General features: G+C 37.9%; 1 protein-coding gene across 1 annotated transcript; it reads right to left on the bottom strand.

The window, feature by feature from the left end:
- Positions 1-557: 557 nt before the first annotated feature.
- Positions 558-20,278, bottom strand: LOC133980439 (alpha-2-macroglobulin-like). The gene is made up of 36 exons (XM_062419161.1): positions 20,152-20,278; positions 19,858-20,038; positions 19,402-19,558; positions 18,395-18,447; positions 17,742-17,762; positions 16,473-16,638; positions 16,301-16,385; positions 16,045-16,189; positions 15,232-15,349; positions 15,005-15,114; positions 14,751-14,918; positions 14,049-14,276; positions 13,095-13,158; positions 12,854-12,999; positions 12,338-12,487; positions 11,267-11,407; positions 11,082-11,172; positions 10,535-10,700; positions 10,004-10,229; positions 9,400-9,526; positions 9,117-9,238; positions 8,965-9,016; positions 8,341-8,424; positions 7,625-7,801; positions 6,876-6,951; positions 6,435-6,591; positions 5,591-5,665; positions 3,842-4,004; positions 3,342-3,529; positions 2,286-2,498; positions 1,841-1,965; positions 1,544-1,634; positions 1,389-1,457; positions 1,205-1,307; positions 991-1,032; positions 558-806 (listed from the first exon to the last, which is right to left on the bottom strand). Exons 1-35 carry the CDS (start codon positions 20,235-20,237, stop codon positions 992-994), a joined length of 4,365 nt encoding a protein of 1,454 aa, XP_062275145.1. The 5' UTR covers positions 20,238-20,278; the 3' UTR covers positions 558-806; position 991.
- Between the last annotated feature and the right edge of the window lie 1,109 nt (positions 20,279-21,387).

The raw sequence follows: 21,387 nt of genomic DNA, 5'->3' as shown, positions 1-21,387 counted from the left end.
ACAGCAGGAACTGCTACCATGTACTGCCTACAACCAGAGAAACACATGGTACATATACATCGGGAGAAATTGTAAGTCAGCAGGTATACATCTCTCCTCTTACTATATTTTACACAAAAGACAAACAGTGTCCATGTCTGTATCACAGAAAGAACCATGACTGACTGGGTAGACAGGGTAGGTCAGAGTCAGTAACTGATCAACAAACTGTTACAAATCTGTCTTCCTTTCACCCATATCACACAAATACACAAATTGATGTCGGTTTTTCATGTTCATGTTTTTGAGATCTGCTTGGACTCACTGTTGGGAAAACCCTGTGGGACTGACAACATAGCTAATTATTTATACTCACATTCATGGACATTGATCATATTTCTGCCAGTGTTAAGTTACCTAAACTTGACCTAAATGACTCCTAAGAAAGCCATTACAATACTTGATACTTTTGAAGTACATTCACTTTCTATACTAAGCTGGCCTGCACAACATTATTTCTAGTCAATAAATGAAATACATATAAAGACAACTAAAAAAACATAGTTTGACAAAAGAGCTGTTTTGAATGGGACATTCCAATGACATTTTATTGTAAATTGTGTATGGATTTCACTTCAGACATATAGAGGAGTTACATCACTTGAAGGGTTTGTGACAAAATAGTGACAAGCAAAACAAGTGTTCATTTTTGTTTCGAAATTGAGTTACACAACGTACACAGACTGTATCATTATAAAATGCAAGTCATTTGAAATTGTACTGAAACCAGTGATGACTCAAGGACTGACCACCCTTCATTTTTCATGCTGCAAAAGAAAGAAAGAAAGAAAGAAATGTTTACATTACAAGTCTACATTAGTTGATTTCCAAATCATTGTACATACCTAGATTATCTGTTACTTTTCAAACCAATTTAAATCAGTACTGCTTTTTGGTTTTCTTATTAAAATATAGTTTTAAGTGTTCTTGTATGTTATTGCAGATGGTAACCTCAAGCACAGGGGTAGGTGTATTCTGTCTCAGCCTGGTCACCTGAGAGGAAAAAGAGGAAGGAGAGGAAAGACAAAAAGAAGAGAAAAAAAGTGTCAAACTTTCTCTCTGTGTCCAAAACTCCAACGCATTTACAACTTGCAGTACTCAAAATGGTACTTCTGATAACTGGTCAGTTTGTCTGGAAGAATATTTTGGGGTTAATGTCATTTACTTGGCTGGTAGTAGTCATAGATCTTGATCACGGCTGGCTTCAGGTTCTGCACTGGGATCTCCTGAATGAGCTCTAATCTGTGGTTGAGGATCATCTTTGGTAACTGTTAGAAGAAAAACAGACACATAAATAGTAATAAATCTGCAAGCATCATGTAGTATTGTCCACTGTGAATTCCTCTTACCTCTCGTATGTACACAAGAACATGATCTTCCTTTTGTTCAACATTATCCACCAGCAGAGCACCTTTGAGCTGTGAGGACATGATATTCAGCTGGGTTACCATGGCGTCAACACCTGACACACATATTACAAGTTAAAACTACAGTAATAAGTTACCTCCTTCAAAGACTCTGGATTTGGGACAAATCCAGAGAGCATTTTGATGTCCAGGATCAACATGTTTGTCGATAACTGGTCTCCCCTATAGCTGTGATGGAGACATAAAAATGTGATACACAGTAAGATATCACTCTGTACTTTATAGTTGTGCTAGTTGTATGCAAAGAGAGTTTTTAATATAAGGCATTGGCAGTATTACAATATAACTACAAAGTTTTTCCAAACATTTCCAACATGTTGTTTGTTTAAAATTACAGTATTCTTCTATCATAGTTGTACCGTGGATGCACTTACAGTGATTTTAGCTTCAGAGTGAATTTAGGTCTGGTAGGCCTGCTGGAGCAGCTGGCCTCTGGTATTACCTCAACAATCAGAGTAGTAACATCAGTAGGAGTTGGGATATTATAATGAAGAGAGATCTGTAAAACAGGTAAACAAGCAAGGTTTAATATTCATAAACAGTGAATAGGAATGTTAGGAGTTTCCTTTCCCCCTGGAGTACTTTATCATCTTGTTTTCACAAGCTAATGTTTGTAGTTTAAGGTTTTCTGATCGGAAAATGATTTTGAGCGATATTGCTTCTCTCGTTAAGTAGGGTTAGGGTTAGAATATTTAAAATTAATAAATCCTTAATTTTTGTGTCTCCCAATCTTTTTGACAAAATGATTGAATGATTATGAAATGGTCAGATTTCATTCCTTATTTGGAGTAAGAAACAACTACTCCAGTGTTCACTGACCTGCATTACAGCACATGTAGTTCCTTTCACCTCCAGACTGTACTTTCCTGTCACATCCTGCAGTGTCTTCTCCTGGTAGAGCAGTTTGTTGTGCTGGTTCACATCAAATGTCATCTGGTCACTGGGAGACTGGACTGTCACTGTGCTCGAACCCTCTGGACTGAACACCAGAGTGGAGTAGAGAGCCAGAGCTTGAAGAGCCACCACTGTGTCCTACAACACACACACAAAAAACCATAAGTGCATATGTACCTATCTTTACCTAGACACAATTTCTCTCTGCATTCTGTGTGGTTTAGAGAAATTGCGGTTCAAAGTTCCTAGTTAGCAAAACTAACATAAAATAACAGACACTCCTGTCACATTTTTGAAATGGGGTCTTTGTGATCGGGTGATATTCAGATACATGCTTCTAACTGAGAGTTAGAAGCTTTTCACTTGGGATTATACATTTCCACTGCATTTTCTGAGGCTTCACAGAAAGAGGTGATTTGTTAAAAAAAGTAAACAGATATATTGGCAGCTGTGGCTCAGGAGGTAGAGTGGTCGTCAACCAATTGGAAGATTGGCAGTTCGATTCCCGGCTCCTCAAGCAGGTTGGCACCCTGTGTGGTATCCCCTTCCATCAGTGCGTGAATGGGTGAATGAGATGTAGTGTAAAAGCGTTTTGAGTCATTACGACTAGAAAAGTGCTATATAAGTACAGACCATTTATTAATCCATCGATATATGCTAAAGATCATAAGATCATAATTGTATTAACTATGGCCTAACAGTTTTTCTCAGGTGGAGTTGTGACCTGCAACTATGTCGTAATCAAAACCACTCTGATAATAAATAAATCCCATATGAGAACTGGGACTATAAGCTCTCTTTCACTTGGAGTTTTCATCTGGAGGGAATTGCCAGGTGCAATTAAACCGCTAATTTGCCTAATGAGCTGCCGTCTTAGTAAATCAGATGATGAAAACACACAAATTGTACAAACGGCCGTAAGCTCAATGAACCACAGCTCACATTTGTGCAATGCCATTTTCTCAGCTGTTTGGGATGTACCTGTGTAGATGAGAAGCCTCCGTAATGGTTCTGCTGCCCTGTCAGCCATCTGACGATGCGGCTGGTATACCCCAGGTCTTCAGTAGTAGGGGAGGCACTGAGTTTAGCCAGCATCACATAGGAGCTGATCTCCACAGACAGAGAGGCTGATGATTCTGTTGTTGACTGAGACCAGTGGAGGAAACCCCCTAAAGACAACGAATTACAATATATAACCTTTATTTAATCAGGTGGTTACATTATGATCAGGACCTCTTTTGCCGGAGAGATCCAAATACAGTGACACTGTGAAGGGCAGTGCACAGTAAACTGCATCAAATTGTTTTTAGGTGGAGCAGCATGAGAGTACTACATGTCCATATTCAGGCATAGTTTTCCTGTCCTCAAGAGAATAACATGCTTACTCAGATCATAACAGACGACAAACAACAAACAGGCACAAGTTGAGCTACATTCACAGTAATGATGTCAGAGTGATGCCATTTAGGAGGGTGTCTCACCGTCTTTTAATGAAACCTTGTCTAGGTGCTCCAGAAGTTGAGCACGGGTCTCCATGTCTCCAGCCAAGGTGAAGACGTACGCCAGCAGAGCTGTAGTGTAGGTGTTATCCAGTTCACTGGCGGACTCCTTGAGGCAAGACAGGCTCTTATTCACAACAGCATCCTGAAACAGATAAAAAAAAAAACACATTATAGTGTATCTGCTTATGACTCAACTGCTTTTGTTTTATCTTAACCCTGCTAATTCATTTTCTTTTATGTTTTTTCATGGACCAAAGACAATTCTTAAAATGCCTTAAACTATCATGTTCAATTATAATTTTATTCAAAGAAATGTAAATGAATTAAGACATCAAGTGTCTCCTCTGTGAGTTTCAATGGACACTAATTATTGTTGTTGAGACAATTCTGACTTCAAGGATAAAATCCATAAATAGGTACAGAGACACAAGCTGGCAGCTAACCACTAACAGCCAAAAACGATTTACCAACACCACTAAACTGAACAAAGACTCATACAGAGCAAAACCACTGCCAACACAGACCAACAAAAACCTCTAACACAATGACATTCTTAAATTAAGCCAACAATGCTAACCAACAGAACAGAGAGCTTCAGAGTTAACGTCTTTTCTGTGCTGTGTGTGCCATGATTGCCTCTATTTAGCTGCTAACCGTAGCTAGTTAGCAGAAATAATTCTTTCATCAAACTCCTCCCAGATGCAGAAGAAAAGTATGTATTATTAGGCTATAAATTGAAATAGGGCAGATAATACTGTGTGTTAGTAGGATTGATATTCGCCCTGACAACAAAACATTAGTGCTAACAGGAGCAACAAGCAAAAATAGAAGTTATATCAAGCGGCCAAGGTCCCAGCTATGAAAAGCTAATTTTATGTAAACAATAAGCTAATAATAATATAAAACAAATAATATTAATCCTTTCTATAAGTTATCTTTGCTGCAAGCTAACAGTAGGAATCTCATATACGCTCACATTACTTAAAAGAAAATGATAATGTTATTGTTGAAGGAGGCTTTGGTGCTGCCCGTGGATCGTTTTGGACACACAACAGCACATGTCTCACTTCATGTAGTCTGGGTTTGCATTATCACAGCTATTAAAAACACCTTTGTGTGACTGCTAGCAAAAATTGATGTCATCTTGTTACCTTTTTCTAAAATGGGGAATTGTTTTATTGTATATTTGATTATTCTAATGGACTCATCTGTGGTGGAAGCATTTTGGAATTGGCACCAGAAATTTAAAAATTGTGTATAACAGTGAGGCTATTAGCTGCCTGCAGTAATATTACCAGGACGTCTGAAATCTGTTAGCTTAAAGTGAGGCAACACAAGCACCACCAACAAACAGCACGATGTTGATTCTATACTGTGCTTTTGGGCTAAGCTACATGTAGTTTGTTCTTACTTATTCAAACTTGATTTTTTTTTTAAAAATCAATCAAGAAAGTCAGTCATCACTTTCCTGAGTAATTTTGTTAGCATTTAACAACTTCCGCTTGCAGGACTTGCTGTGAAATGCGGTATACTAAAGCTAAAGTGTATTATGAAAGTTACCGTTCCTTGCAAAAAAATAAAATTAAAAACACATTGGGAATACATGATGAAAGTGAGATTATGGCAAATTTACTTAAAAGTTATTGGTTTATGTCGTGTATTCACACTTTTTACCACATGGGGTTGGCAGTGAACACAACTGTAAATATTTCGAAAGACAGTACTCACATCTTTGGCCATGCCCATCTCCAAGAAGGTAGCAGTGACGTAAGCAGTGAGAGTGACTTCATCAGACACACCACCCTATTGAGAGGAAGCATTATAAATAATATCAGCATTGTACAGAAAATATTCAGGCTTACATTAGCTACTCTTAACCCTATCCCCTTTACTTGGGAATAGGGTATTCCAGGGACCAGACACCCTCTCTACATTTAAGAGTAGGCTTAAAACTTTCCTTTTTGATAAAGCTTATAGTTAGGGCCGGCCAGTCTTGTCCTGGACCAGCTCCTAGTTTATGCTGCTATAGGCTCAGACTGCCAGGAGACTCCCATGATGCACTGAGCTTCTTTCTCCTCTCTCCTCTTCCCTCTCTCTATCCATCTATGTCCATTTACATTCATGTACTATAAATGCATTCACTAATTTAAACTTCTCCCCCGGAGTTCTCTGTGCTTTTCGTCTCACAGGTAATCTGGGGTTGTAGATGTCTGGATGACAGATTCATGCCCTGGACCCGCTATTCTCACATGCTTTTTTTTTTTCGTTTTCCAATGTACTTCTCTTATCCTTTCTCTCTCTCCTCTCTACCCCAACCGGTCGAGGCAGATGGCCGCCCACTTTGAGCCTGGTTCTGCCTGAGGTTTCTTCCTGTTAAAAGGGAATTTTTTCTTGCCACTGTCGCCAAGTGCTTGCTCATGTGGGAATGTTGGGTCTCTTTAAATTAAATTAAAGAGTACGGTTTAGACCTGCCTTGAGATGACTTTTGTTGTGATTTGGCGCTATATAAATAAAGATTGATTGATTGATTAATTGACTTGTACCATGAATGGAAACTTTGATCTTATGGTACCTTCATTCTGTTATTGAAGAGTCTTCCTAACTGTTCAAAACAGCCATTATTGCGTTGAATAGTCTCCAGCCACCTCTTAGTCTGTTTAACCTTTTCTGGGTCAATGTAGACGAAAGACTGTGCTTTGGCAAAGGATCTCAGCACAAAAGCAGTCAACCTAAGGATATTGAAACAAGGTTAGACATTGAGAAACCATAACAAGAGGAAGCACTTGAAGTGTGCACTGTCTCACGATAGTTACCACGATACAATAACCATAACAAACATGATTGAAAGGTTGTGATAATTCATGTAGTAATTAGCTTCAAAGTGATAATCATATCATTAATCTCTAGTACTAAATGCTTCCAGAAAGACAAAAGCCACCAGCTGCCAATGATCACATCATGTACTGTACCTTTACTGTAAGTATATGTAGATATGATTCAGTAATGTTCTCACCAAGTGTTCCCCCGTCCTGCTCCAAATGTGCTGTAAGCTCCATTTTCATGTTTGTAGTTCAACTGTCTCTGGTAGCCTGTGTAACAATGAAAGTATATCTATTAAACACTTTTTATTTCCACAAACGTATTTGGCAGGTCTACCTTCATGATTTTCTATTAAAATTATATAAAATGCATATCAGTTGAATGTCAGTTATTTTTCCCTCAGTTATACCAAATCATGCCACCTTCTCTGACAATTTGCAGCAGTTATGTTCGTTTATGATTTTTTTCACAACACTGTCTTCATCTCTTTCAATCCCTTTCAGTAATTTTCTTAGTCTCAGTTTTGTATATTTTATATCGAACTTTAATGGAAATGGCTACAATTTTCTTCTTTTATGTTTAAACACATTGCTGAGTTTCTTTTCTTTAGGGACTGTTAATAATGACAAATCTGAGAAAATGAAAAGTAAAACTTATTATCAGAAATCCACTCATAGCCTCCAGACCAACAAGAAACAAGTAAGAATGGTAATTATTGTCATCAGTTCAAGTCGCTTGTTATCTTCCTTCTTCTTCATCATGTACTGTAACTAAAAGACCAAGGTATTTTATTTCTTAGCTCACTTTTTTAACATGTAATTTTGTTATTTGAAAGTTTGACAGATAACCTCTCTGCCAAGCCAATAAGTAATGATGGCAAACACAAAACAACTTGATAAATAATGATAATGGCAGGTTTGAAGGTGTTGATCAAAGACTCACCACTTGTCAGGAAATTGGTAGCCTTTTCCTTGATGGCCAGGGTCAGCTGATCTGTGTTTTTCAGGTACTGGAGGATGTAGATGTTGGGAGCCAGGAGAGCCATGTTCTGTTCCCCACATCCATACGGCATCTGCAGAAGTCCATCCAGGTTCTTCAAGGCCCGACCCAGGATGTCACCTGCACAAAAATACTAAGTGTCTAAATGCATCTGATAAACACTACTAATTTAAATACATATGATTTGTAAAAATGCATTTTCATTATTTGCAAAATATTAAGTATATGGTTAAAAAAGTAATATGCTTAGAAACAGCAAGTCAAATGTTTTACACAAACTAAAGCATGAAAATAGGTTTTTATTTCAAACTATTTTTCTTAAATATAACAAGTTTCAAAAAGAACAGATACAGCAGGCAGTCCATACAAGGAGTTTCTGTATTCTTTCCCACTACTGTATTGCATTTTTTGGGTTACTTGTACAAGCATAATCCTGCAATCACTAGCACTTATGCACATTTTGTGACCACAGAAATTAGTTTAATGTGTTACATAAAACTGCAATGATTTTATAGTATAAGTTGTATAAGTATAAAACCAAAACATGTCATGACACTCCAGCCCTTGTGTCCATTGGAGGAGGCTTGGAGGAAGCGTGTTAGACTTAAGGATTTGTTTAGTTAAAGCAAAACTCAAATACAAATAAAATGTGTGTTTACCCAGGACTGATATTGAGGCACGGGCAGATCCATCAATCACGTTCTCAGGGAGTTTTAAAACTATATCCGCTGTCAATGTCTCCTCTGTGTACAGACAGAAAACAGTCAGCTGAGATGGAGAAAGCAGAAATCACAACTAAAACAAGGTTGTTATTACGATAGAACATGAAGGTCAGTGGATCATCAATTACAGTGGTGAAAATGACTAAGTACAAACGGATTTGTGTATCATTTCTTCTTTCCTCTCACATTAATCATCTCATGACCCCTGAGATTTATCTGGGGGCCCAAATCCGAGGTTGGGAACCACTGGACTAAACAAGCTAACTGTATATAAATTAGTTGAAATTGGCTCCACCTCCAGTAGCTACAACAGTAACGTGCTGCTCTAACACTGATGCTAGTCAGAGGGAGAAAACCACTATTTTTACTGTAATACTTTAACTACATCACGCTGATTCTGCTCTACTTGTAATGGAGTATTTTTACATGGATGCATGGGTACTTTTACTTAAGTAAATGATCTAAATACTTCTTCCACCACTGATAAGAAAATAAGAATGCCACAAAACTGAAGCTTCTTTGGGTGTGATGGGTTCTTGATGGTCCATCAACCATACTGACCTTTAGGGCAGAGCAGCCAGTTGTGGGTCTTTGTCATCTCAGTTCCCTCAGCCTGTGAGGAAAGGAGAGTGTGAGTTCCATTGTTACTTTTATCTTACATTAAATGCAGATTTAAATGTTTTTCTTTGTCATCTTGTTTTTAGGTTACCAACCTTTACAATGAGTTGTCGTGTTACCACGTCGATGCGACCTCTGTCTGGAACGCTCACAATCTCATTGTCACATGAAACCTGAGAAGCCACAGCCTCAGCGCTCACAGTCACGTTCATAACCCCTTGAAATGATCAAAAACTGTGTATGAAACTTGATTGATCATTTTCTCAGATTTTAAAAGTTCCAAAATATTCTAAAATGTTTTTCACAAAGGTGTGTTCTCACTGAAGGAGAGTTGTGCTGGTAAAAAAAGGACAGCAGTTTGTACAGTTTGACACTCACCTAAGGACGCAGGGACCATGGTCCAGGTGACAGTTTTTCTTCCATTGTTACACAGACAGGATGTGTGCTGGTTACCAGAGAGGGGAGTGAGGTTTTCATCTAAGGAGGGGTCTGGAGTCACAGTTACCTGTTTAGGAGAGACAAACATTGATTATAAAACTGATGATTGGCATATGACAATTGCTAACTGCGGCCATTATGTAGCCAACCGAACCCTATTTATAAAAAGTCCCAATGCTAGGAATAAAAGATACAACACACTAGGGATGAACCAAAATGTGCTATGACCATAAAATTACTGTAAGCTGTTTAAATAAAATGACAAAAAACCTACAGCTGGTTTGCTCCAGTCTGAATCAGTGGACAAGTTTATAATCTTTTCCCTTCTGTGTCTTTTCAGATTTTAGATTGTTCATTGCACTCTGCTCCTCTCTTATGACCATGTTGCTGACATAAGCATGTAGCTTAAAGCACCACTGTTCCTACATACAGCCTCACAGAGCAGCTACCATGGTCAACACACAAAGAACATTATGGTGTTTTGGAGGCAGATTATGGCCTAACTGTCATGTAACAGTAATAAGTGTGTACAAATATGAATTACCATCATGCAGTTGGACTGGTAGCTGAAAACGGTTGCCTTTAGTTCAAATTGCTCCCCCCGGATGACTGAGTAGGGCAAGCTGAGCTCGATGAAGAAGGGCTGGAAGACGGTGAACTCTTTACTTGGAGCCAAGCCAAAACCATGAGGGGACAAACAGAAAGCCTCCGTCTCCCAGGTGGTGATGGTGTCTGGGGCAGTGACTGGAACATCCTTTGTTCCAGACTCTCTAGATCAGCAGATCAGGGGTTAAAAAGAAAAAGTATCAAAGAAACATCAGCAAATTATTTTCATGAGATCAATGTGTTCAGGAAGTCAGCCAGCTTAGTCAGAGTAGAACTTTAATGCCCATGCTTCATGCCCTAAAAACACAGAAGCCCAGGGAAGCCTAAAAAACATCTTTCTATCGCTTGTAATGAATTGGACACCATCTTCGAACACAGCATCCAATTCTCTTAACACATCAATAGTTTATCTTGAGACTCCCATTTCTTCATTTCATGATCATCAAGACCCTTTGTGACAGAAACTCACCCAATTTCCACCAGGTCCCATATCCAAGTCTCAGGGAAGAAAGAGCGGACTGTCACTATTGGTGGAGGAGAAAGACCGCCGCCTGAATCACCTGGACCTGCCCCTCCCAAACCAACATCCATTCTGGATAACATAGGTGGAGAATAATTCCAACCGCCTCTAACACCTGAAAAGAAACATACAACAAATATTTATAGTTGTCCCCCAACTCAGGATTTTCACAGTTGACAGCACAGCATGGAGGGGGGAGGGGACTGTATTCTCATCTACAGTATGCATTTATCTTGTTACAAACACTGTGCTTTGTTGTTAAAGGTTTACATACTAATCAACATTAAATTACTAATTTATTTCTTTATTAAATGCGGCCTCCAAGAGAAAAAAGTGATTCCACTGACAATGTGCAAGTCAACTCTGGTATTTATTAAGTGATGCATTGACTCAGCGATTTTTTGGGGTGCAGCCCTAAAAATATTTAAACAGAAGTGAATGGTAGCAATGACACAGTTAACATCATATCAAAACAAAAAAAGTCGAAACTACTCACCATATTGGCTGTAGTGGTATTCTCTTCCTTTATACTGGAGGCATGTAGGCACTCTGATAAATAAATTTGTTGCCATCTTCAGCCCATTATTCTAGATAATCCAACCACACACAGATGTCACCGAAAAGTTCATCACATGTACAACAGGAAAAATTATGTTTTGCGTGTCGTTGTGTAGGATTTACCTGGAAAACTGTATAAGCATCATCTGTCCCGTCACGTCTGGGCAAAACATATCTTCTGGGTCTCACATGCATGCATGATACGGAATCCCTAACTTCATATGGAATATGGGACGCTTTTGTGACAGGCAATAAGCCAAAAATCTGAAAAGAAAGTTGATTCAAAGTTATAATCTGCAACACAATAGCATGCTAAAACTGCTTATATTTTAAGACAAAACCACAGCAATTAAAATTGGTCATAAAAAAAAAGTTTGAATAAACTTTTGGTAGTCTTTATTGGGATTGTCTCATCCACTACAAGGGAAACAAACCTGGAAGTATCCAATGTTTAGGGAAAGGGTTGTTGACTGCTCTTTATTTGAGGTGGGAAATGGGCTAGAAACATAGACTTTATAAAAAGATGGACATATCAAGTTGCAATGTCAACCATTGGTTTGCATTGGAGCCGGTTTGAAGCCCAGAGTTGCTGCTCTATGCTCCATCTTTTCTGTTTGGAGCCAGGAACGTCCAAATAAGGAATGTGGGTTGTCGCCTTTCACACTCTGACTCAGTGACAGTGACAGTCCCAGAGCCAGAGAGAGCAGCAGGTCAGTCAGCTGTCAATCACAGCTGTCAAACAATGTACATTCTGTAGACATCAAAGCTACCATAAGTCTTCCAATCTTATTCATGGAGTGATCATTTCCAAAATGACCAACAGAACACTTGTTAAAAGGCCAAAATGTAGTGATTGAGACCAGAATGACTTGCTGAAAAAAATGAAGTCAAAGAGGAGTTGGGTCTTTTTGAATGGGAGTCATTTGGAGCATCTAGTGGCTGTCAATGGCATTGCAATTTAAGGTTCTTCAGCATTTGCTTCAATCTCAAGCTGTAGTAGTTGCTGCTCGACTAGAATGGACTCCTTGTCTTTCCCTTCTGGCTGATGGGGCAAAACACCCACTGGAACTGCATTTCTCAGCAGTTACCATTACCGTTAAATGCACTTAAGTTAATTTCCTATATCTCTGCAGTGGTTGGTGGGGTCTGGGCTATAGCCTGTGACCTCTGTGTGACTGATGATGCAGCAGTTACCTTGTCTGCATTCACAGTCTTCCCTGGCTCCTTGATGTGGACGCTCTGGTCGACAGCGCTAACACCACACAGAGAACCAGGCTGAGCCGTCAACTGCATGGTGCTCTCCTCTCCTGGGACAGCTGAAGATTGAGAAAACTCCAGCAATACCTGAGACACACACAATACACATATTGCACCATCTGGACTTTAGAGGTATGACCTGAGGGCCTGTGTTCCCCTCAACATGACACAAATGTGTGTTGTTGCCAACAGACCAGATTAATTCTTACACAGAAGGCATTTTAGTGGAATCACTGAGATAATGTATCCCCTTCCCTCTTACAGCAAGGGCAATTGCAATTCCAAAAATGATTTAGTAGCAGCAAATCAACAGTCTTTTGCTCTTTATTGCTTCAAATGAGTGACAAGTTTTCAGTGAGGGCAACAAGTTATTATGTCATTCAACAGGTGTGTGATTCCATAGCCATGTCTGACAGACACATTCATCTTAATTATTTTTCCTCTCTCACTGACCTTGTGACCGAAGCATTTCTCAGTGGATAAGTCTGCACTGTGGGCCATCACATTCTCACTGGGGAGGATAGCATAAGCCACAACAACAATCCCTGGTGCCATCTCTGGAGACACTTTCAACTTAAAGGACACCTCACCCTCAGTCACTGAAAAAGCAAACCGACTGTTATGAACTGTCTGCTTTCTGTTAACAGTCATGATTCACATGCCTCCACCCAAACTTGTGATCAAAGTCACCCACCTGGTTTATCTTCTACTTGAATCTGTTTAGAGCCCAGCATTAAAATGGCTCCTCTGGATAAGACCTGAAGCATTTGAGAGAAAATGACACAAAGAATGAATCATTTACCTTCATTTTAACAACAGATTACAACAGTGTTATGAAGTTCTTAGTGGAATATGTGAGTAATGTCCATATCAAAAGATGTGTCAGTAATGAGTTCTTAAGGTAAAAGTTACAAAAACTAAACAAAAAAATTGATGCCTTAAATATCGATGCGCCCTGATTTGTAACATACTGCGTTTAGTAATTGGTAGCAGTGGGATGTAATTCTCACATTACATCAGTGTGTCTACTGTTCACTGGAGGCATTCAGGTACAGTGTTGAGATTAGGTCACCTTTTGTTTGGAAGGGCTCTCAATACATCAGTGTAGTTAGAATACATGCATGTAAAACAGGAAAATAGAGTTGAAGCTGCTTTAGAGGCTTTGTTTTATAACAGAATCGTGACACTTCGGAATGTGAAGATTAAGACATAATAAAGTTAGGGTTTAGGGTTGGGGTTTGGGGTTAGGGTTAGAAAAGTCTTAATACTTGTTTGTTAATGTGATCTGATGTAATTGTCACTATTTTGACCATAATGGGATCCTGTAGGACTCACTTTTGTCTCACAGCTGACTGGTGAGAAGGTGGTCCTTTCAAATGTTCAAATGCTTTGTTAACCTACGAATCCAGCATTGTGGATTTGACTTCACTGATGTAATATTAGTTCATTCAGAATGTTAAAACATAAAACTGAATCTACAAACTTTTTTAAAACAGCTTGCTACTACTGCACATTTGCTGCTTACTTTGCGGTTGCCTTTGCAAATAATGACTTTTCTTAGGCTTGTGGAGGTTTCTCAAAATCAGTGTCCATGTTTCTGGAAGAGACAACTGGGAACAAGTTGAGAAATAGCTTGCCCACCACTCACCAGATACATCAAATCTGCAGAACCCTGAGCCTCTCCAGCAACAGTGTATTTAATGGAGATGTCCTCTTCTGACTCGCAGGTAAGCGGTCCATCCTTTGTCTTCACCTCCAGGAAGCTGACTGACTTTGTATCAGGGGATGACTGTTGCATCAAAGACAATGTGTGTTCTCCAGCCTCATTGTATGGAGTTTTATACAGAGAGTACCCCTGTGTTGGTTCGGTGCTGATCTAGAGTGTAGAAAATAAAGTTTATAAATGAGCTGATGGTGGTTAAGGCTGTTGCAATCTTTAGAAAACGCCATAACTGTTCTGTGAATGGTTTTATGATTCAACTAGTGTCATTTTCCTGTTGTTCACCAATATGCTTTGTGTCCTTATAATTTCCTTCTGCTTTCTAATAACACTATATTTAAGGGCATAGTGTGATCAAAATATAAATGAAAACATTTAACGAACATTATGTAATAAGCTGATCTAATTTAAGCACAAAATTAATCAATTGGGTTGGTGGTAAAATCACAACCAAAGAAAATGTTTTGGTATAGAAACTAGTTCCAATATGTCCACCAGCTCCTATCAGACCTTGGTCAGTTAGAGTATATTTCAAGGCCATTGTAGATTTGAGTTTTTGATTTGCGTTATCATGTGGGGGAGAGAGTTTTGATGTGTTGACACAGGTTGTTAACGCTACTTCTTACTTACAGTGAGGCGGATGTCCCCTTGGAAGGTAGCTGTGCTGAATGAGAAAGTAGCGATACCATTGCTGTCAGTTGTGAGATTCTGTAGCTGTTGTCGTGACCAACTTTGTCCCTCAAGCAAGTAGAGTGGCTTGTCAGCAATGGGTGTATCATTATAGTATACTGCTTTAACCTGCCAGAACAAATTGTATCATTGAGCACGCTCATTGTTTCAATTACACTGTGTGTAGAAAAGTAAAGACCAGGTTTTGCACTTACTTTTCCTTCCACAGTTGATCCTTCCTCATAAATCTTGGGTGTGTCAATAAATGACAGCTTTCCAACAACATAGGAAATAATTGTTCTTTTCCCTTGTTGGTGTGAAATACCTGCACGAGATCATATTGTAAAAATACATCACATTGTAGCTTGTTTGTTTGTTTGTTTTAAAAATTATACAAATTCATTTTTGAAATAGAAATGTTATAAAATATAAGAAGACTTACCGGTCCCCTCCTCCTCCACTTGGGCTGTGATATCCAAAGCATCTTGCACTGCCTTTTGGTCAATTTTTGTGAAAGTGGACATTTTGATGGTCAAAGTGGCACAGCCTTTCTTATCCATCTAGGAAGTGAAATCAAATGAAGAAAGAAAAGAAAAAGTTGAAGGAGTGCTCATACTATCTCCTTTAATAACCTTAAACTTCACACAATTTGGAATTTCCTTCCTTCCATTTTTTAAAATATATTATATTCAGAAATATAGTCTATAAGGCAGGAATATCTGCAGAATTAGCAAAGGTGCCTCACGAAGAGAATTGGCTTTATGCAGTTCTTGCTCTGATGAGAGTCCGGGTCCAAGTTCAACTTATTGGGTCTAATCAGATCAGGTCTCCTTTTGATGCCAATATGTCAAATACCCAAGTGGATCCAAACAGGTTTGGTTGTAAGTGGTAATATGGTATGTCACAATCAACCGTATTCAGTGTGTTTGATGAGAGATTACAATGTGAACTGTCAAGTGTAGAGAAAAAATGGGAGTGTTCTTTGTCCACATGAAGAAAAAATTAAAGGAAAAGGAGAACAAAAAGGGAAAAACAACTGGAACATCAGTGCTGACAAGAAAACTGAAGCCAAACATATTTTAGGAACATTTTGGATTCCTGGAGTTCGATTAATACAGATATAGAACTTATCATTATTTATATAAAACAAAATATTACATAGGTTAGAACATAGTCGTCTATGTATATCCCAGTTGGTTACAGAGGGTTTTATTGTTGGAAGCACATAAACAAATGGTCACTATAACAACTGTACCTGCTTTGTCTCCTTGTGGCAGGGAGTAACTATGTCTAGGACTCCCCCATCAGGGGTCATTGTATAAGTTCGTACAATATAGTGACTCAAAGGTCTGCACATCTCAAATTTAACACTTCCTGGCACAGGCTGTCCAAATGTGTACCTAGTTCGATGCAAAAACAAAAACAAACAAACAAACAAATAAATATCAGAGTGTTGTTCCAAAAGGGTCACTGACTCAAGAAAACTGGATATATTTTAGATATGTACTTACTTTGCACATACATCAACTGTGATGTCTTCCTGCTCAATACTTACTTCATCAGATGCTTTCAATTTTACATCAAATTTAGGCAAAACTGGTGGGGAAAAAGATACTCATCAGCATTCTTGCTGCATTACAAATAGATTGAAATGGAAGGGAAAAGAAATGGACCATTACTTACCATATTTCTCGACTTTGAAGCTGTGGTAGAATTTGTCTTCACCAGACGTCACAATAACTTGGTAGATTCCTTCACGGGCCTCAGAGTTCAAGGAGTAAGAAAACTGTAGTATTTTACTATTGGATGTTTCATTCTGCCACTGTCCTATCCGGTTACTCTGAGGATCCTGTTAAATGAAAGGAAATGGGAAGAACATGTATTTAAGACACAAATAGGAAACTCATGTCAAACACAGCCCTAAACATACTGCTCACTGATTCTTTTTCTTCCTCAGTCTCCCTCAGATGACACTGGGCTGACATTTACATAGTGTAAAATTGTACTTGACATTGTATTTACTTTTTACGAAACATATTATCTGAAATTATTAATAAATAGTTACAGATGAATGTATTGGCAGGCTAAAAGTCCAGTGACAGATATATTGGTATCAGTACATTCTGTATCTTGGCAGACAAAATTTGGTACTTAAGAATCTATTTTAATATAGGTCACTTATATTTTTTGTGTCCATGTGGTTTAGTCAAATTTAAAGGGGTTAAAATGTGAAAATAAATGCATGAATAACCTGCACACATCCTATGTTTGTGGAGCCAGCATCAAATTTCAGCTTTTAATCCATTTTGAGAGAATATATTAGAGGATTATGGCAAAAATGTCTAAGTGGTGTAACCATAAAAATCAACTAGTTTGGCATGATCTGACATTATAACCTTTTTATATTAAATAAAGGTAATGAAATACAATTGTTCTAAATATTACATTTAATCTGGGGAATCATGTAAATCAGAAACCATTCAAGTTTTTTTTTTAAATTAAGTAATTATTTGTATAAGTACACTTAAATACACTGTAGCTGGATCAAATATTTATATTTATCATTCTTTTGTGGTTACACCATTTGACATTTTCAGGAGCATTCAGTCTTACTTTTGGTAAAAAAAAAATGGTGCAAATGTCATTTCAAATGACATAAAACCAACAAAAATACAAAATGTATATTTAAAAAAACCTGATGCTGCTTTTAAGACAATTTTTGAAGATATTTTTGAAATGCTCATCTTGCCAATCTTTATTTGTCACTGACCCATAGTTAAAAATGTTGAGAGAAATATGAACTTAAGTTCCACTTACAATGAATATTTCATGAGCTTTAAGGGGTGGCAATTGGATAGTGTGAAAATAAAATAAAAAACCCAACCCAACCCCCTCTGCTAATGACTTCCAAAAATGGATATTGGATAGTGGATATTTTCATTATAGCCTTACCTCAATTTCAATGATATTGTACTGCAAAAGAGAAAGAGAGAGATTTGTTAAAGGAGTTAGTTTATTGTTCTCATCACACATTATCCTGTGAGTTCAAGTTAAAGTGTTTAAAGTTTATTTAGGAGATCGGTGATGACACATACTCAGGACTCCGATGTTTTCATTGTTGTACACAGTCAATATAGACTAGGGCTCTTATATTTTTGAATGAAACAGGTTTAACAGACATTAAAATAAAACTAGCATTCTGATTAATAGTCTTTTTGGAAAAACAAACAAAGAGATTTTTATTTCATTTTTAGCATAGATCCAGTTATTTCTTATGAAAACAGGATTATGTGCTGCATACAAAAGACAGAGAGAAATGATAGAGGTTGACAGATTTATCGCAGGATCAGCTAAAATCGTTTGACTCAGCACAAACAGGTTTACCTAAAGGGGCCCAGGTTGTACTATTGACCCTTGTTCAGGAGCAGATTGACTAGAAACATGCTTGGTTAAATAGCACACCCATGTCGATCATTTTATTATGCAACATTTGTTCAGTTCAACTAGCTGGTGTGTATACTCCAGTTCACTGGGGCGTCACACAGTGTCACCAGTACTGTGATTTATAAATTAAATCGGAAAGAAAAGAGAGACAGTTCACTCACCACACTACTGACAGGTCTGAACTTGGTATCCATTGAAAGGACTCTGAAACTGACTGAAAAAGAGATTACACAAAGCTCATATCACACAGTGTTAAACATCTGTCTACTAAGACTAAATCATTATTATCCCATGTATGGGTTAGACACTGTTAGACAGGGGGGAAAAAAACGGAATGATTGATGATAGCTTGTAAGATGATCAACATAAGAAGTTGCTTCTATGCTACAAACTGCACAAATGCAAAAGTAACATAGAAAATGTTCAATATCACAAAAAGGAAACCTCCATTTAATCTCTTAGATAGTGAATAGCTAGCCCTGGATTTTCATAAGGTGCATGTTTGTAAGTGTTTAATCTAATTATGCAATATGAGCTATTGCACAAACATAACACATCTGGCACATATTTCTGGTATATTTTGATGAATGGAAAAAGCATGATTTTTATGTATGTGGGCAGTACTAATTTAATATATAGTAATGTACAGTACCAGTCAAAAGTTTGCCTTGGGAAGATGTGTCCAAACCTTTGGTTGGTACTGTATGTTCTCTTAGCTTGTGCATCTCCTAAACAGCAGGAACTTCTTCCTAATGTTCATTTTTTTCATATATAAGCATGACTTTAAAAAGCTTTAACCTGTAATGCCCATTAATGGTTTAAAATAAAGACACAAAGTAATTTCACACTAGTTGTAAGTATAAACTGTGTGTAGTGGACTAGTGTTATTACTGCTAATAGCTAGCATTTAGCACTTCTATATTGTAGTTATGTTAGCTAGCCAGAGCAATGTGTGTCATAAGATAAAAAGGGTTGAGAAATGGGAGGTGCCACATAAAAAATGTACCTCTATACAGTCATTTAAAAAAGTTTTAAACTTTGTATTTTAAATTCTGAAAAAGTCCATATATGTGGTATTTTGACATTGTGGCAAAGGGTTTTCTACCCATCTTAAGCTGTTTGCACAGGGGTATGGTAGTATACTGGGTTCAGCATCATAGATGGTTACCTGTTTGTCCAGGAAGGTAGATTGGTTTATCTGTTTGGATGAATGTCATTGGTCGATAGGCTTTGAACATGACTTTCCTGACTTCTCTTGAGTGATATCTGTTGCCTCGTACCTCCACCTCCAATGTCTGCACCTCTGTATTCTGCACTGTAGGAGTCTGTGAAAGAAATATATTTTATAGACACTAGCCAAAGGAAAACACAATCTCATACTTTAAAAACAGAATTCAAGTGAAGAGTCTCGTAATATTTAACTTCATCTATTTTCAGATCTGTTAAAAACCTAAAATGTGAAATCACATATGATGTATTGCATTTGTCAGTTTACACCTTTGTGATTTTTTATTATTTTTTAATGTGAATAATTCCAGTGTGTTTCAAATATGTGCAAGTGTGTTTCATCATGTGCTATATTGAGGTTCTCCAAATTAACATATTTTCTATCTTGAGAGCTGACCGTAAATGTAATGCATTCATGGAGGTCTGTGTCGGTTGACTTCATGAGGAGAGTTGTGTTCTTCACATCGGACATCAGAGTGACAGTCATGACCACATTCTCGGTTGGCTGCAGGAGACTCGCACAGAATCTGGTCTCAGCTCCAGCTTCCATAACCGCAGGAATGGTGACCATATACTGCCTACAGCCACAGAAACATACACATACAGCAGATACCTCACTGGGTCTGATAGAGGAAGAAACACCGACTAGTTATTACACAAACAAAAAGAGAAACAGTACAGATAAACTTACGGTCTTGCCTCTATTAAACCCACACACATCCAGCTCAAGAGGACACACAGTGTCCATGTCTGCAGCTGAATTCCAGGACGACCCATGACTGACTGTGATAACCCTCAGTCTCAGCATCTCTTAAATAGTCCCTGATACAGAAACCCACCCCCGCTCAACACAAACACCCTGACACACCATGTAACCCCTTTATTTGATGATTTACAGGCATCCCGTAAGTCAATCTTTTGTAGACATGTTGTTGAATGTAGTATGTAAAGCTGACTGCAATTCAAATCCAACAGGTGACACTTTTCAGTTTTGAATTGATAATGAGCATGTGTTTACATCTATCTGGCAGTTTTTAAAGAACTGAACATTATATTATTTACATGGGTATAAGTATTTAAAAGCTATTTAATTATAGTGCAGTGTTATATCTTACTGTAAAACTTTCTGTAATGTGATCTAAGATATTTCACCATTCCAATAGCAACAGTGCCGTGATGTAAGGGTTGCAGTCATTTTTTTCCCTTAATTATGTGGGGTATTACAGTACGAAGATTTCAGCAACATTGCCCTTTACCCAGTGTAGGACGTTTGTGCAAACAGCTCAAGTAAGCATTCCAGTAAGTAAATCTCTGTTGGCTGATAATGTCGTCAAACATTGGTGATTGATTTAAACAGAGAATTATTTTGTTAGCTGTTTGAAACAGTGCAACAGTAAATACACTACACTCATGTATTTGCAAAAGATATAATAAAAGGCATTGTGTGCTACCACTTTTTATGTTTATTTTATTCAAATCATTTTCAGTATAGTTTACTAATGTCATTATGTTTATCAACCAGAATGAGTGCTTGCAGTGAAACAACGTCCAATGAGCTGCTGATTTTACTGTTACTTTTGGGCCAAAACTTTATCTCTCTCTCTCTCTCTCTCTCTCTCTCTCTCTCTCTCTCTCTCTCTACCTACCCCAAGACCTAAATAACTACAACAAACTGACCTCAATAACTCTCTTCAAGAGATACAATCCTGAATGACCACAACAGTTCTCAAACTCAATGAAAATGAATCTGAAGTTATATTATTTGCATCACAGCAATTGACAAACATTATTTCTCATGTTCTCTCTGCATTGTCTTACCTAGAGAAAAATAATCCATGCACTCATATTCCCCCACCTACATGCATGTTGGTATTAGTTCAGAATGCTGTTGCAAGAGTATTACAAAGAGATTACATTAGTCCCATTC

This window comes from Scomber scombrus, chromosome 5 (assembly GCF_963691925.1).
Source record: "Scomber scombrus chromosome 5, fScoSco1.1, whole genome shotgun sequence".
Classification (NCBI taxonomy): Eukaryota; Metazoa; Chordata; class Actinopteri; order Scombriformes; family Scombridae; genus Scomber; species Scomber scombrus.
This window is presented reverse-complemented; position numbering and strand designations above follow the sequence as displayed.

Excerpts from the sequence above, each read along its gene's own strand:
- LOC133980439 (XM_062419161.1), bottom strand. The coding sequence starts at position 20,237 with ATGGGTCGTCCTGGAATTCAGCTGCAGACATGGACACTGTGTGTCCTC. Across the intron at positions 18,448-19,401 it reads CTACCTTCCTGGACAAACAG|TCAGTTTCAGAGTCCTTTCA; the intron begins GTAACCATCTAT and ends TCTCTTTTTCAG. Across the intron at positions 15,350-16,044 it reads GCCACAAGGAGACAAAGCAG|ATGGATAAGAAAGGCTGTGC; the intron begins GTACAGTTGTTA and ends TTCACTTCCTAG.